The 18,791-nt window shown below is 39.6% G+C and overlaps 1 protein-coding gene and 1 long non-coding RNA gene across 7 annotated transcripts in view; one reads left to right on the forward strand and one right to left on the reverse strand.

Moving 5' to 3' along the window:
• erbb4b (erb-b2 receptor tyrosine kinase 4b) overlaps positions 1 to 18,791 on the reverse strand; it is a 341,307-nt gene that overhangs the window by 163,954 nt on the left and 158,562 nt on the right. For all 6 annotated transcript variants that reach the window (XM_082509409.1, XM_082509412.1, XM_082509410.1 and 3 more), the window contains exon 2: positions 11,580 to 11,731. In XM_082509409.1, the coding sequence (XP_082365535.1) occupies positions 11,580 to 11,731 (152 nt within the window). The remainder of the gene's footprint in view (positions 1 to 11,579; positions 11,732 to 18,791) is intronic.
• LOC309691620 overlaps positions 1 to 18,791 on the forward strand; it is a 211,371-nt gene that overhangs the window by 48,739 nt on the left and 143,841 nt on the right. The gene's annotated exons all lie outside the window — the stretch shown is intronic.

Below are 18,791 nucleotides of genomic sequence, written 5' to 3' on the forward strand. Positions count from 1 at the left end.
TAAGGATGAAGGAAAGTCTAATTTGTATTTTATTGGGGGAGATGGGGAAATGAAATATTCCGAGCGCTACTATGTAATTTAACACATCATTCCACAATTTAAGCATCTGGAAATGAGGTCATTTGGTTTGCAATAGATACAGGTATCTGGCATGATAAAATAAATGCAAACATGGAAGTTGACGAACAAACAGATTTAAAAAAAAAAAAAGAGCCCCGTGTAGAGTTGCATATAAAGGCACAAAGGGCAGAACAGAGAAGAAACATGAGGATGCTGTGTGAGGTCGTTTTGAGTCACAGATGATGCTCGTTTTAATTCCAGTGAAGACAAATCACAACAGACAAACAGGAAATAAGTATTAGTATGATTAGTATGACTCTGCGTGCCATGAATTTCCCGAGGATATCATTATCTCCAGTGACATTTCAAAACTTGCTGGAGTATCATCAGGTTTACAAGATAATCAAGTGATAATTGTTTATATATTCATGGGTACATTATCAACACTAGCTGCCAATAGCTAACCAGGGACTTTTTCAGTGCTATCAATTTGGCAAGATGTAAACAAATTAAGACACAATGTTTCAGGAGCGAATGCTTATGGGTGATATTACATTAAATTAGTGATCTCGCTGCTGTCATACTGATTCTCAGACTGTTGGTGTTAGCGTGTTTCCATCTATCAATAGAAACATTTTGTCCTACTCCATGCCCCAATAAAAGTCCCATTTTACATATAGCTTGCAACAATAAAGGATGGGGATGCAAAACTACCCATACACGTTCACAAATTAAATGTTGAAGGGAAGGAAAGAAGGCAGGGTGTTGACAGGACATAAAAATATACGTTATGAGTTTTACATTAATTTAAATGCTATGCAACATCTGGCCACTAAGGCCTAATGCTGAATAAGATTTTCAGTGGTAATGCTCATTTGAAAACACTTAGATTAAGCAAAAGGGAAAATAATCACTACTTCCATATCAGTTGTAGTGTAATAAAAATACTGCTATAAGAAAATAGTGAACACAAGAACATGGATAAGGTTTGTTTCTTTATTAGATGCAATGCAAGTCTGCAGAGGCAAAATGTTTAACATGCTTAAAGCTTTCCCACACTGAGGGCAACAGTATCCTGATGATTCAGTGCAGGTTTCCTTTTTTTTTTTTTTTTTTTTTTTTTTAAGTAACTCGCATTATAAAATAGGTCAGCACAGTTCTTATTGCTCTGCAGGAATCTACAGGTCAGTACTAATGGAAAAGTGTGTAGTGGCTAATTTAAGGAATGGCAAACACAACTCGTAGAGAGAGGTTTTTATTTTCTTTCTTTGTTTTTTCAAACATCTGACATTTCAACCTCTACATTTCTGTTACTTCGCAGTTATATCAGTTTGGATCATTTCATAAAGACATGGGAAGAAAACGATATCGGCAAACCAAGAGTGGGAAGATGAACGAAAAAATGTATGTGTCAGTCGAACAGTGAGGCTTATTTTAACCCTGTGCAGGTGTACAAGCATGCATAAACACAAACTTGCAGACACACATACTATCATTTGCTTTAGTCAATTTGTGGGAATGAGGGTTTAAAATGAATGTCAGTATGTTAAAGATAAACTTTTCTGATTTCCCAATTCGTATCAGTCGAAGCGACATATGCCGTTTAATGCATATGGACATACACACAACAACAACGTGCACGGAAAGACATAAACATGACACATCATCAACTTCTGCCTATCAACTCCTGCTTCTTTTGCTTCCGCACAAGGATGGGGAGTCATTCATTTTCAAGTCCCGCTGTCCCCATATCGCACACATTCATCTTTCTCCCATATGCACTGACAAGCGATCCATTTGGTGACTGCTGCAGGTGAGAGAGGAAATGTGGAAAGTGAAATAGTGTGATTTGCTAAAGAGTAAAAAGCATACTGAACTTTATTGGTGATAGCAGGAACTGCATAGTGGAGATCACAACCTAGACCTAGCTTCCAGGTATGAAGGTGGATATGACTAGTACAGAGTTCCCTCTGGTTGCTGCTGTACATGACAAAAAGCAAGGGAAAAAAATGTAAAAGTAAGCTATAGAAAATCATTTGAGACATATGTGAAAAAAGTTCTAGGGACTTGTGTTTCCTTTCTCCCTGTGTAGCTTTCAAACTAGTTCCTGGTCAAACTCCTGTACATTATTTTTCCTTGGCAACCTTTCTCCTCGGGACTTCTTTCCCTGAATGGTCTCAATTCCAACCCCACACTGTCCTTCCTCGTGTCAAATTAAAGTGATGGAAATGAACTTCAGGAGACGCTAATTGCAATTGTCAATCCAATCTAGGTTGGGGCTGAAAGACAGGGGCTCCCTAGCACTTCATCAGTCTTCATTAATATTGAAGGAGTTTGGTGAGGAGCAGGGGGCCATCGTAATCTGCACTCATCTAACAGTGCATCAAAAATTAGGAAGCTGGGGAGGGCAGGGACAGAGCCTGAGGGACAAATATGCCAGTCAAAAAGAAGTATGAAGGAAGATGTCAGAAGACAGGGATTGTGTGCAGGAAAGGGATTCTGCTTACAAATGCAAGGGGATTAGCAATTAAAAATCAAAACTTTATACATGCTGCTTTAAATTGCAGTAAGTTAGTAAGAATGAGCCACCAGGTAAAAATATAATGGATGGAAGCATCAACAGTAATCAGTCATGAATTGTATGCAACAGACTTCATTGAGCTCTGGTTGTGAAGACTGGTTTGAGATGAGTGCATCAGAGATGTGCACTGAAATTCAAGGCGCATGGGTTAATTTTTATAGTCACAGGGTATAATAAATAGCACGAGTTGTTCTCTCTCTTGTAATGCCAGCAGACCTATTGCACAGTAGTAAACACAGGTGTTACTAATGACATTAATGAATGCTCTGTTCTGTTTAGGTACAAAGGCTTAATTAATGTGATTAGTAACACCTGTGTTTGCCTACTATTTCAGATGAAATTGGCCGCTCTGAAATATACACTTTTAATACCTGTTAAACTAGCTACGGTCTATCATGTAGCTCCACGAAGAGAAACAGAGAAGTAGAATAAATAATGCATGAGACAAAAGATGTAATAAGTAATTTTTCAACCACAAATACTATTCCTCAGTTAACAGCGAAGAAATGAGCACACCTGTATTTAATAAGCACTTCATGATAAACCATCACACCATTATTTCCTAATTAGTTTAAATGACTCATCCGATGATAAAACATTTAGACAGTTAAGGCCCGAGAGTAATCTGGCCACATAATCTTTTTCATACTTAGTGAAACGGACGGATGGATTTGTTTACATCTGATCAGATAGGAACTGGGGCCTGGATTATTGATTCTACAAAATCAGGGCACTGCAACATGTTGATAGTATATTGTCATGGTGGAGCCCATCTGTTCAATCCCACCTCCAAGACTATGACAGCTGAGATGGGCTCAAGCCCCACCACAATCCTTAATTGGATAAGTAGTTAAGAGAATAGATAGATATTTTGGTTGATATGTTACATGTTAAATATGCGAATGAGAATGTAATATTTTATTGCAATCTAACCATTCAACATGCTCAGATAACTTCTTCACTTTGACCAGAGAGGCCTATGATTGAAATCATGACATCTCTGAATAAAATCCATGTACTCATAAAGTAGAACAAGTAATGTGCCAGTATTTTGTTTACTTTCCTTCATTGATTCTTATAATTTTTTTACATAAAAATCAATGTTTTGTCTACACTTCTTTTTTTGAGCAGTTCTGTTTTGTAACTTTGTTCATATAAACTATTAAAAGGTTAAAACCCTGTTGTTGAAAGGTTATGATGTCCATTTATAGTAATTTGTTGTATTGTTTTTAGACTTTCCTGCTCTTCAACATGAAGAAGTAAAAGCCAAAATACAGGAAAAGCAAACCCTCCCCACATTTTAAAATTAAAGCTGGAGGCAGAGAAAGCACCAAAACCCCAGAACAGAAAAAGCATCAATGACAAAACAAACATGAGAAAAAACAAAACAAAAACAAAATAAAAAACAGAAACTGTGTGAAATTAAGAGTCATAGGATAGAGCTGGGATGTAAAGCTGCTTGCAGGTGCATGGCAACCACAGACAGGTTAAATAGCATGACCTATAAGAGATTTCTGAGTTTGCCAACTCAATGGGCATGGCCACCCAGCATAAGAATAGAATAGCATAGATTAGAATAGCCCTTTATTGTTATTGTACATGTACAGCGAAACTGTGGGTGCTCCACACCAACTGTGTCAGAATAAAATGTAAATAGTAGACAGCAGGAATTATTTAGAAACAAGATACATATATACAATCAAGAGGGATAGCAAGCCAAGCTGTGCTTGACCAGTGAAATCTAAAATACAAATCAATCAAAATGTTACCAAAGTGAAAGTAATCTATATTCTAAATGCTCAGAACAATATTCGGTCACGTAATATTCTGTATTGCCTGTTTGCAATGCGTCATGTAAAATACTGCCATCTTGTGGCAGCAGTTTGTTGTTGTCTGTAAAAGCTAGCTTGACTATCCACCATCAGATCTGTTGCATCTGTCATTTCTGACAGATATATGAATATGCCCACATCCAACTGACAATGGTTAAAGTATTGTGTGTGAAGCACATTGTACAGGGTGGGCCATTTATATGGATACACCGTAATAACATGGGAATGGTTGGTGATATTAAAGTCTTGTTTGTGGCACATTGGTGAGGGGGCAAGCTCCTCAAGATGGGTGGTGACCATTAGAAGTCGGCCATCTTGGATACAACTTTTGTTTTTTCAATAGAAAGAGGGCCATGTGACACATCAAACTTATTGGTAATGTCACAAGAAAAACAATGGTGTGCTTGGTTTCAAGGTAACTTTATTCTTTCATGAGTTATTTACATGTTTCTCTTTGTTCACAGCCATTGACATGTCGAAGAGGTTAACACGTGAGGAGCAGATCGAAATTGTGTTGATATCTGGTGAACGCAGTAACCGGGTCATTGCAGCAGATTTCAATGAAAGACACCCTACGAGACCACCCATCTCCCATGCTACAGTTAGCAAACTGCTTGCTAAGTTTCATGAAACTGGTTCAGTGTTGGATTTGCCAAAATGTGGACGCAAGAAAACTGTCACTAATGAAGAAACATCAGTAGCTGTCCTAGCTTCTTTCAGCAAGAACCCACAGCGTAGCACTCGCCGCATGTCACTGGAGAGTGGCATTAGTCAAACATCCCTTCGGCGGATATTAGCTACTCACAAATGGCACCCTTACAAACTCCAGCTACTGCAGCATCTCAACGAGGATGACCCAGATTGGCGCACAGAATTTGCAGAATGGGCAAAACAAAAATTGGAACAGGACCCTCAGTTCACGCAGAAGATTTTGTTCAGTGATGAGGCAAACTTTTATGTGAATGGTGAAGTTAACAAACAAAACCACCGCTATTGGTCTGACACTAACCCACATTGGATGGATCCCTCCAAGACTGTTGGAACAACAAAAGTGATGGTTTGGTGTGGTATATGGGGTATAACGATAGTGGGTCCATTCTATATCAATGGAAACCTCAAGGCCACTGGATATTTGAAATTGCTACATGATGATGTGTTTCCCTCTTTGTACACTGAAGCTGGCACGTTCCCTGAGTTTTTCCAGCAAGATGGTGCACCACCACATTATTGGTGGCAGGTCCGAGCATTCCTAGATGAACAGTTTCCTGGAAAGTGGATTGGTCGTTGTGGGCCAGTTGAATGGCCCCCAAGGTCTCCCGATCTGACCCCCTTAGACTTTTATCTTTGGGGTCATCTGAAGGCAATTGTCTATGGTGTGAAGATACGAGATGTGCAGCACCTGAAACTACGGATACTGGATGCCTGTGCTGGCATTTCTCCTGCGGTGTTGCTATCAGTGTGTGAAGAGTGGGAGAAGAGGGTTGCATTGACAATCCAACACAATGGGCAGCACATTGAACACATTTTATAAGTGGTCAGAAACTCATGAAAGAATAAAGTTACGTTGAAACCAAGCACACCATTGTTTTTCTTGTGACATTACCAATAAGTTCGATGTGTCACATGGCCCTCTTCCTATTGAAAAAACAAAAATTGTATCCAAGATGGCCGACTTCTAAATGGCCCCCATGGTCACCACCCACCTTGAGGAGTTTTCTCCCTCACATATACTAATGTGCCACAAACAGGACTTTAATATCACCAACCATTCCCATTTTATTACAGTGTATCCATATAAATGGCCCACCCTGTAGAAACCTTGTCCTCTTTGATGGAGAGAAACAGTTTACTAGTTAAGCTGCTTGTGGATCACCTTTGACTGCTCCAAGATCAGTTATGCGCAAATGACATTGATTTTTAATCCCCAAGAAACAATTTGTCTCTTGCTAACCACCTTGGTCAAGATGAGTTATCCACTAGCAATTAGAGTCCACTGTTTTAATAGGTTTAAATAACTCTAATGCTTTAACAAGGTGTCTTTAAGCAGATCAATCAGTTAACAGACATAGGACCATAAATAAACCCCCATCTCTAACTTTTGAAGAATCAATTTAGCACATTTAACATTTGTATTTATTTGGTTGCTATTTGTAAAAGAGCATTAATGGATTTTTCAGATTTCAAAACATTATGTGGCTTTCTTCTGTAATCATGAAGAGGAGTAAAAAAGTGGGAAAATAAATCAGCGCAACCCCATCATTTAGTTGGAGTCCCTTGGAGTATTTAAACTTTCTGTTGTATAAAAATGAGCCATACCAGCATTTAATATATGTTCTTTTTTCCATTCTTTACATAAAAATGAAATGGAAATATGGAGTTTAAAGGGAAAAATCTTTATTTGAAATTTTTTTCCTCCATGTTTCTTTCTTCTTCTAGATTCTCAGTTGTCATCCTAACACCACATGTTATTATTGAAAACCAAAGACTCGTTGGAAATATAAAATGTTCCGTTTGTAAATTATGATTCCATAATTTATTTACAACTACAGGCAAAGAGGTGGGAAGTCAGTGAACTGTTGTCAGTCTGATAAGGCAGCTGATCACCGCATTAATATTGGGGAGAAAATTACATGTTTACTAATGATTGCAATGGCAAGACAAACAATGCAATCTAACTGTGTGGTTGTGGGTTCCTACTGAGCCTGGGAAGAGAGGAGGAGAAGGAAAAATTAATATTTCATAATCAGTTCTGTTTGTGAGCGCACACAAGAAAGTGACATGAGAGAAAAGAAGGATGCAAAGTGTGTGCTTTCTTCTGCATCCACCCAATAAACAATCACAGTATATGTTCAGCTGGGAACAGGATGTTATTTGTTTTAAGGGTGACAAATTATTGGAATTTAACCGGGAAGGTGTTTCAGTGACTTGTTTGGCTGCCACAACAGTGTGGATGTGCTGAAACTTTACTGTAGGGATAAAACACTCCAAAAGATGCTGGTGGTAGAGAATACTGTTTAACACTATAAACCAAAATCTAACACAGACTCTGCACTAGCATGCTGGGGGCTTGATGAACTGAGTATTTCTTCTTCACTATGTGACTGTCAGTCACTATGTGTTTAAACACCACTGTACATTTAATCATTAGTTATTATTACAGTTTTTTCTGAATGCTTAAACCCTAACTGTGATTCCTGTAGCACAATCTCTAAAACTATTCAGACTTATAGCAAAACCACTCACTGAGTTTGCAAAACTAAAAGCACAAAAACTGCTTTGCACTCAGTTTGCAATTTTGTAACACACACTTTGCAAAGCTGTAGGCACAATTCACTGCACAACACTCAATTACCAAATTTCCAACACACTCCTAGCAAAAGTATACACATGTATGGCTATCATTAACACTAATTTGCCAACTGTCTGGCACACTTTCACATGTCAAAACTTTCTTAGATAATTAGTTCACTTTGCAATCAGCCTAAGCACTATAATACAGGTAAGCTGTGTGTGCGGAGTACAATGGAGGGAGCAGAAAGAGTGAGAAGTAGAGGAGGCCGAGGAAGAGGACGTGGAGGTGAAGAAATAGGATGAAGAGGACGACAAGGACAAGGAGGAGCAAGAGGAAGACGAGGAGGGGGGAGAGGAAGATGAGGAGGGGGAGAGGAAGGGTAGGAAGAGTAAGAAATAGAATTGCTGATGACATCAGAGCTACAATAGTGGACCATGTCATCAACCGTGGAATGACCCTGAGGGTAGCTGGCCAACGGGTCCAGCCTAAACTGAGCCGCTACACTGTAGCAAGTACCATAAGGACATCTTGAAATGAGAATCGGTTAGTACAGTCACTTTGCACAAAGATTTGTAGCACTGCCATATGCCAATGAGAAACACACCAATACCATTGATGTAAAAATACTGAAATTGTTACTTTACAGAATTGCTAGATGACCAGATGCTGGGGCAGAGGAAGCATGTTCACTGCAGACCAAGTAACCCATATAGTCATTATGGCGATTGCAAATAATCCTATACTTGGAAATAAACACTTGTGTTTGTTTTGATGTGTTTGAATAAACACCAGTACTTGAAGTTTGGATCCCTCTATGCTTATGGATCTATGACAGAAGTATGAGCTCAAACTGACATAGCCTACCTTGTGCACAGAGAAAGCAAAAGCCAGATGTGTTTTATATTCATACCATCAGTGTGCAGTTGGCGCATTGTGTGCTTAGTAGATGATGGCTTGTGTGTACTGTTTGATACGGAAACACCATTTTTACGAAGGTGTGAAGAGTTAATCTAGCTGTGTTCGCTTTTGCAAGAGAACTACAATGTTTTGATTATTGGGTGACAGGTTTTCTTATTTGTGTGAAGAGTTTTGCAAAATTAGCCAATAGTTACAAAAAATGTGCTTAAGCAATCAGAAAAAACTGTAATCTCCGGCTCTCTTCCACACTTTGTCATAACAGGCTGCCCCTCCCTGAGTCTGACGATTCTTCCTGTTAAAAAGGAGTTTTTCCTTCCCAGTGTCATCAAGTGCTCACTCAAAGATTGTCGTTGTTTTTTCCAGTTGTATTGTAGGGTCTTTACCTTACAATACAAAGACTTGTATTCAAGTCTTGTACAAAGTCTGCCTGTTGTTGTGATTTGGCGCTATATACATGAAACTGAATTACTGTGTGTGTGTGTGAGGGATGGGGATTTAAGCACTGACAATGTAAAAATTGCATGTGGTTAAAGCTCACGGTCTAGGTTGTTGGTGCAAATGTCCATATGTGATAGAAGGGAGAAAGCCTCAGTGCTGAAAAGCAGTTATTAATCACAGTGCAAGCGTTGATTCATCAGTTGTTGAGGCAGTTTGGAAGATAGAGTCTATTTACTGCTAAAGTTGTTTGAGGGGCTTTGGGGAGGCAGCCATCAATCTCTTGGCTATCTTCAAAAAGAAGGAGCCAATGCACAGGCATCAGTTTCAATCACCTCCCAGAGACAGGTGGTATGGTAAGCTGCTGCACAATAGTTTTGTCTTTACTTCTCTACTTCTTTACCTCAAGGTGATTTTTTTTTCCTCCCTCGGGAAGCATGTTAATAATGCATTTTATCATAATAATAATAATATTCTCTAAAAATAAATACTCCACCTTGCCCTTTTGCTCCCTCGGTGTTTGGCACCCCACATTGCTAATTAGCATCTTCAATTAACCCACATTAATTGCAAGCCATGGAAAGGTGGAGGAACCTGGCAAGTTAGTGCCACAGGGAACTGCTTTGTAAATGATTGGTGGTGTAATACAGGCGTGTAAAAAGGGGTTCTGTACTAGTGCTCTTTTAACCTCAATCTACAAATAACTCTTCAATGTAATCCTATACACATGACATTGTAAAAAGCACGGCTAAACTAGAGAACTGATGTTGTTTTATAGTGCATGGTGGTCCCATGTAGTTAAACAACAATCACACTTGGTTTTTGAGCCACATCTTTCCCCCCTACTACCGTTTTTCATCTAAGTCAGTGGGGCCCATTACCTTTGCAGGAGTCTAATGGTAGCACTTTTGCATCTATTGCTCCCTCTTTCTTAATATCATCTTCGTTTTGTTTTGCATCACAGGGGGCATTATCAGAATTGTGCTTCACGATGTAAAACACTTAATGACTTTGTTTTGGTGCTTTGATCAATCTTGGCGTTTTTGTGTCTATTCAAATTAAATACAAAAAACAGAGGACTTTTTTTTACAAAAAAATGTCATATTGCAGTATTAACTTCTAAATCATCACAGTAAGGAGCAACATCTAAAAAATACAGAATGCCTTGTTGGAGGACTACATCACTGGCAAAGCCTCCTTAGCCCAGTTCATTCACACAGCACTATTGGACCATTAATGCAGTCAGCACTTTAGTGTAACACCAGGGGAGCTCCCAAGACCCCCAGATAGACCGGAATCAATTGGAGTTGGATGCGTTAGTAGTGCAGAGCGCAGCCAGCATAGTCTTGAGTTGGTGTTCATGAGAAGTGAAGGGCTGATAGAGGTCACTAAGAGCAGCTGATTTCACCAAAAAACAGAATGCATGTGTTTTCTCTTTTTTTTTTCTCCTGTAAATTCTCCTGCAGTTACCACCTTCTAACCCTTAATTACTGCACTATTACAGTTTGGCCCTCAGTGGAGCTGGGACCTTCCATCACCTGACACTCAGTTTGTATGTGTCCTCTCAACCAAAGTGAAAAAACGCATTCATGTAAGCAATTCCAAGAGTGTGCTTCCACAGTGTTAGAGCACAGTCTTTAACCACATTTTGTATCCTAGTGTTTCTTTTTGATAACAATACTATTAGATTGTTGCAAAACTATACTTTTCTTAGATGGTCCAATTCAGTTGACTCACCTGCTCAAGTCTTGGGTATAATTATATGAAAAATGAAGCAATAAAAATAATAAATATCTTCGAGATTAAAGCTGAAGGCTCAAAAGTGAAATAAAATGAAATGATGACCAGCTCCGTGGAACTTTTTCACTGTAGTCTGTGATTCACGTTCAATCAAAAAGGAGATTTAAAGGATCAAGTTATTTGGATTTTGATTATTCTGTGCTTCAGATCACAATGGTGCGAGCATACAATCAGTTAGACACGCTGAGTAGAGAGGAAGTTTGATTACCCGCTGATTAGAACAACTTTCCTCTCTAGTTATCATTGGTGAGATAGACACTAATCCGAGTGCTGATTGGTAGAAAAAGATCTTAGCACAAAGCATTCTCTGGGTAACAAGGTCATATGAGAAGAAAAAAAAGACAAAGTTCACATTAAGAAGTTTAGACTCAGTAACTTGTGAAAAAAATGAGTATTTGTATTTCTATTGTGTAGGTAAAAAGACAGATGATAGGCATTACTAGTCAAAAAGGAATATGTGAATCTTTTAAACAGAATATATAGGCACATATCATTTTATTCAAATAAAAATATATTTTCTCAAATGTTCATGTTGATTTTTGTGCACTATTTTAAGAAATTTGGTGGTTCCAAGCTAGAAGCCTATAACTTTGCACTTAAAATGTGCCAAAAAAAATGCGGTCTATTAGTTGACGGTATCATGTTGTTTTTTTCCCCTTACTCTGAGGAAGGTGAGGTCACGACTGCGGTCAATGCTTGTGATCTCGAGGTTGCCCATTACAACTTCACAGCTCTCATAGTATTTCCTCAGAGTGCGATACTGCTGCTCCAGGTCCGACAGCGTGCTCAGCTTGTTCTCCGTTCCAGCACATACTACGAAAAGAGAAACAGGAGAAGAGAGATAAGTCAGTTGTAATCCAGCTACATTCATTTTTTTGACTGAGGATGGGTTTGGACATTGCCCCAAAACACCTCAATGCTATTGTTAAAACCTGTATTTTGGATTTCTAACAAAGTATAAAATGTTTTGTATGTATAAAAGGGTTTTAATGTAGAAATTTAAATAAGGACAACAATTTAGGAAAAGACATATAAACAGCTTGTTTTTCAGCACCACACCTGTGCTGCAAAGAATCTAGAGTGTTGTCTAAGTGTTGACTAAGCTGGCCATGTAACACGATGCAGCCACTGAACCACTACACCACAAGGCCTTCCTAGAGCTTCCCTTGGTGCCTACAGGGCAGATGAGAGCTCTTTAGTACCTAGCTGCGCTGCTCACTTTAAAGGTAATTAAACAGGACCATTTCCACCCATCACATACCTTGCACACTCAAGATGACACAAGCCATCTGCCCTATCAGCTGGTGTTCCCTAGTCTAACATTAAAACACACATGTATGACTGCATGGACACAAACAGATAAATCCCAAGGTTTGTGGCTAAATCTTGAATCCCTATGAAATTAAACATCATTTGCCGTTCCTGCCCACCTATATTCCTTTACTAGTCTTAAAATATAAGCCACATTCACAATAAGGTATTGCCTTAGTGTTTTCACTTAGGCACATTTTGCAAACCTGCTGATATAAGCCCAAGTTACAGATGTACATTGACATTTGCTCCTTTTGAAGAATTAGCTTCATTTCCACACACTGTCATGGCAGTGTGGTTTCTCCCACCTGCACCCTGTTCACGCTTGATAGCAGTGAAGCCATCACTGTGACCGAGGGGTGGTGGGTCCTTCCAAGAGTCTTGTCACACTGTCTCCCTTGAGCTGTAGCCTCTCTCTGTGAGCACACCCACCTCAAAAGATCTTTACTGATGCTTTGCATTTCAATCCCACCCTACTATGTGCTATACTGCAGTCTCCATCACATACCTTAGATCACTCTCAGTCCAACTTGCACTCTATCCACTCTGCTAGCAAAACATATGCCACAACCCATTTACACCGTTATCTTCACACAGGCACAATGCAGAAAAAATAGTTCTTATTCACTCCATTGATTACACAATAGATATATGTGAGGAGAAGAAGATTCAACCTCAGGGCAACAAAGGCTCAAAAGACAAATGAAACTGTGTTTAAATACTTCCACATGTAAGCAGATATTAGATAAGTGGAGCTATTCTTCTATGACCTGGACAATACCCATTCTATCTGGGGCTGATTAGCTATGTTGCGCATAGCATTCCGTGCTGCTCAGGAATGATATATAGCAGACCTGGGTGTTTTCAATAACAGTTAGCGTGGGCTTGAGGGGAGCGGGGTGGAAGTGGTGGGGGCAGGTGGTGGGGTGGGTCATAAAGTGAAGATAGGTGTAATAAACTGTTATTGCACCCTTGAGGCAGAGCGCCGAGATCAGAGGAAAGGGGCATTGTGGCATGTGATGATGTGATGTCTGGTGAAATTTACTTTTTCGTACCCATTTGCAGACCTTCAGTAAGTCTGCTGACTTTTGAAACCTGTCTAATGCAATGTATAGAATGTTTACATTTTTTCTTTTCTTTTTAAATGTGACTTCTAATGACCTACCACGAAAGCTCTGCATGAGCTTGAGATGGTGCTGGCTGCCAAGTGAACCACAACTAAACCATCTGTGCATTTATACTGTAGAGGATGTGTGAACTGTTAAAGGTTTACTGCAGAGCCCGGTGCTCCAACTGGTGTAGACTCTTATGTCTGCATGTGTGTGCGTGAACGTGGGCAGGCTGTAAACAATAGACCTCAGGATGTATTTTCCCCCTCTCATCGCATGATCGAATCCATTTGTCTCCATGCTCAATACGTTACATCTGAGTCCGTATGTCACACTAAAGGTTGCATAAAACAATTGGACAACCTGCCCACCCATGAGCACAAGCTATAAGATGCTGAATTGTCAATTGTTAACATACTGCCAGGAATACAGGAATACACTGCAAGAACTAATGAATCTTCATACTGTTTAATGCTTATAGCTATTCCACAAAAGGAAATCTATGTCATCTGTTTGATATATTTCACTCTCTGGCACTCTCAATGCTGAGAATGCCAATGAGTTTAAGTGTCTTTCTTCCATGTATGAAGGATAATTGCCTGTGAGAGTAAATTGATGTGATGTGTTTGCGGAGAATTTCACCTCAGAAGTGATACATCGTAGCGATAAATCATAATAACACAACATTTCCCAATACATGTAATTAATGAGACTGTGTGCCAATGGGGAAAAAATGCACACGGCTCAATTTCTATGGTCTCGAACAGCATATAAAGGCTTTTGCAGCAAAGCTTGCATTTAGCCAGATAATGCGAAACCACATATTTATCAAGTAAATAGATAAACAGACAGAGAGCTCCCGTGTATCTTTGACAGACAGCCGCCAAAAAAGACGACAATGCATCTATCACCGTTTGACACGATCAAAACCTTCAGCAAAGAGTAAATTCTTTACACAAAACAAAACAATGTTTAAGTCTTTGCAAACAGGCTGAAATGCCCCTCAGCTGTATTTTCATCCATTTTAATTTCATAAATATCCTCATCAGGATTACACGGGAACTTTAGTGTTGTGATTTCTGATCCCTTCTCATTTCATTTGGTTGTGCACACAACAACTTCATCAATAGTGACTTGTGCGACTATTGAATGCCTATAAAGCTGGTGAGCCTCCGAGGTTTATAGGCTCCTGCCAGTGAAGCCAGCAAAAGGTCATCCCAATAGCAAGTAACTGACCGAATTAAATAAAGTTGCAAATGTCACTTCCTTGAGTAAACACTGTCAATAGCTGAACTTCGTCAGCGTGAACTGAATAAATAGGAGTACCTTGTAGAAATAAGCTTTACACAGTGGAAAATACTACATTTTCTGTCAGGCACGTTGAATAAAGTACCATATTTGAGGTCAGAGTTGTCCTTTGTCCCCTAATGTCTCCCAGATGAGCCTCAGTGGCTAAGTGTGAGTTACAAGCCACTGCCTCGGATGGTAATCATGGCCTAGATTATCGTCCATCTGCTGAGCAGTTTAATAAGCATCAGAAACAATAACTAGATGAGTGTTCGTGATAACGGCACGGTCCAGTAACACTAACCTCTCGTTGCCCTCTGAGCTCTGGTCATCTACCAACAATGCTGTCGCTGTCGCCATATGGTCTACCATAAATTAGCAATCGTGTCATCAGTGGTGCATATTTCCAACACCTTGTGAGAGTTTTCCACAAAGGATAACTTGCTGTTAAATTCTAAATAATTTCCCCCAGGGATCAATAAAGTATTCTGATTCTGATTCTGATTCTGATTATGCACTCTCGCTCCCCTACAAAAGCAGACAGCATTGCATGCATTTTAAATATTAAAACAAATACTATTACTGGTACTATTTAGGCTCACCTTCTTTTTCACCTATTTTAACTCTATTTGCTTTCAGTGAACAAGCTTAAACACTTTGAGATTTCAAAACCAAAACAACAACAGAGAATGTATACTTTATGTTACTTTTTGTAATTGCAGTTTATCTGTATGTTCTCTGCCTCCTGCTGTTCTTTAAATCTGCTGTCAAGCTACAACTCCATAAACAAAAAAGAAAAAGCCAGCAATCCCAGTGTCTGATTTGGTTGTTGCCATTACTTATGATTACTATTACTTATGCTATTAAAAGAGTAAATATACAATTATGTAACACAGCACAGCATAGTATAGATATCACACCTACTGAGTTAGAGTCATAAAACGTTATTAAAAATTGCTGATGACAAATTGCAGATTTAACTTTATTTTAAATGTATGTATTTAAATGTAAATGAAATGTATTTTGTAATCCAGTAATTACTATGGTGAAACTGTGCAGAACAGTGTGCTTCACTCTAACCTATTTTTTGTCTCTTAGCACTCTGCTCTCAGTATTTCAGTGGGATTTAAAGTTGTCTCCAGACAAAAAAAAAACCCACCGAAGTCACAGCGGAGTGATTGGCTGAAACACACCTCATTACCCCAAATCCTCTAGCTTCCTCTTCCTGACTGAGGCCACGACTGACAGTAGGTATAGTGAAAAGACTTCTAGACCTGCACTGACCTGTAGAAATGCTTTGGAGTTTGTCTGATCTTCCACTTTGGCTTACGCCTGTAATGCACACGTTATGGTGTGCAATAATAATAAAGGACACATTAAGAACCACTGAATGACTCTCAGAGCCCTCGCATTTTGCCTGCAGAGCCATCATCCATAGACATGGACTGCCACAGCACCTGGACTCCCTAGGAACACAGACCTCAGCTCTGCCTTCAGTAACGTCATTTCAGTTTTGCTGTATAAAAGAAATTGCAGGTGGATGAGAAACTTCTTGTTCGACACCACGTGAAACTGTGAAAGCATGATGATATCCACAATCAGTGAGGCTTCCTGACAAGACTGTGTTCTTCCTGCTGTACTCTTGTCCCTGCACACCAACAGCTGCAGTGTGCAATCTGTCAAACTCAAATGTTTTCTTTGGCTGGGTCGAGTCCACTTACAGGTGGGAGATTCACTATCTGGTTGCCACGTGCGGTCCCATTCCATAACAAACAAACAAAAAAAGAACATCAGAGCATGTACAGAGCATGTACTTCCTGTAGCAGCTGAAGAAGGTCAACCTGCCAAAGACTAAGATGGCGCACTTCTACACCTCCCCTGTCCATCCTCACCTCCTCTATCACCATCTGGTATTCTGCTGCCACTGCCAAGGACTACAGCACGTCATTTGTTCTGCTGAGAATGTGATTGGCTACAATCTGTCATGTCTCCGGGACCTGTACACCTCTAGGATTCTGAGGCGGGTAAGAAAAATTGCAGCTGACTTCTTCCACCACAAAAACAAACTCTTTGAATCATTCTCCCTCCAGGGTGGAAGCTGTGGTCTATCAAGTCCTCAACCTCAGGCCCCAAAGAACTGCAGATGGCCTCATCACCACCACAGACCTTCATGCCACCCCATAGACACTACTTGTTATATTGATTTAAAGTCATGACACCTGTCACCATGTGTTGCATTAACATCCTTTTCTGGGCTGCTGCTTTAGCTAAGTGGGTGAACAGGGCACCACATACCATATGGCCAGTGTGCAGTGACCTGTGTTCAAGTCCCCCCCACCTCTCCACTTTCCTGTCTACCTTTAAAGCAAAAATAGAGCCTTTTTATTTCGATTTCTAGAAAACTTGCCAGGCCCAAGGTTTTGCATATCCTCAGGGTTTCTGTTTAAGTTTTGGTTAATCTGTAAATAGTGTTTATGTGTTCCATGCATCTACTCTTGTTTGTTAAATCTAAATGATGTAGTTTTAAGAAACTTATTGCAAAGTCTAGTACCAATTTTCAACCCAAACACCAAAATACCACTTTGCTCTGTTGCTGAGGGAACCTTCTAACTGCCTGTACTGATCCTCTCACCTATGCACCACCACCTCTTTCCACTGCATTACAGTTTTTACCGAATGCCTAAACACTAACTGTGAATCCTGTAGCACAATTTCTAAAACTAGTCAGACTTATAGCAAAACCACTCACTGAGTGTGCAAAACTAAAAGCACAAAAACTGCTTTGCACTCAGTTTGCAATTTTGTAACACACACTTTGCAAAACTGTAGGCACAATTCACTGCACAACACTCAATTTCCAAATTTCCAACACACTCCTAGCAAAAGTATACACATGTATGGCTATCATTACAGTTTTTTCTGAATGCTTAAACCCTAACTGTGATTCCTGTAGCACAATCTCTAAAACTATTCAGACTTATAGCAAAACCACTCACTGAGTTTGCAAAACTAAAAGCACAAAAACTGCTTTGCACTCAGTTTGCAATTTTGTAACACACACTTTGCAAAACTGTAGGCACAATTCACTGCACAACACTCAATTACCAAATTTCCAACACACTCCTAGCAAAAGTATACACATGTATGGCTATCATTAACACTAATTTGCCAACTGTCTGGCACACTTTCACATGTGAAAACTTTCTTAGATAATTCGTTCACTTTGCAATCAGCCTAAGCACTATAATACAGGTAAGCTGTGTGTGCGGAGTACAATGGTGGGAGCAGAAAGAGTGAGAAGTAGAGGAGGCTGAGGAAGAGGACGTGGAGGTGAAGAAGTAGGATGAAGAGGACGACAAGGACAAGGAGGAGCAAGAGGAAGACGAGGAGGGGGCAGAGGAAGCATGTTCACTGCAGACCACGTAACCCATATAGTCATTATGGCGATTGCAAATAATCCTATACTTGGAAATAAACACTTGTGTTTGTTTTGATGTGTTTGACTAAACACCAGTACTTGAAGTTTGGATCCCTCCATGCTTATGGATCCATGACAGAAGTATGAGCTCAAACTGACATAGCCTACCTTGTGCACAGAGAAAGCAAACGCCAGATGTGTTTTGTATTCATACCATCAGTGTGCAGTTGGCGCATTGTGTGCTTAGTAGATGATGGCTTGTGTGTACTGTTTGATACGGAAACACCATTTTTACGAAGGTGTGAAGAGTTAATCTAGCTGTGTTCGCTTTTGCAAGAGAACTACAATGTTTTGATTATTGGGTGACAGGTTTTCTTATTTGTGTGAAGAGTTTTGCAAAATTAGCCAATAGTTACAAAAAATGTGCTTAAGCAATCAGAAAAAACTGTAAGACATCACACAGACAGACAAGGAAATGTATTGGAAGATACAGCCTGAGCACTGTTTTCACTGGTCACTATAGTGTCACTAATCAGAGGTTCACACTCTTCCCACGATGGCAAACTGGCCTTATGGAAAAAAGAAGGAGTGAGTACTTCAAATATATGTTTGGACTGCATGTGGCAGACATTTTGAATTCAATAATTAACTCAGAACAATTGTCTCAGAGCACAAGTGCATGACCACCAGCTGCTTATACTGCACCACACGCTATACCAATTATGCTTCAGCCATTGGAGGGCAAAAT

Source organism: Aulonocara stuartgranti (genome assembly GCF_965226115.1).
Source record: "Aulonocara stuartgranti genome assembly, chromosome: 16".
NCBI lineage: Eukaryota > Metazoa > Chordata > Actinopteri > Cichliformes > Cichlidae > Aulonocara > Aulonocara stuartgranti.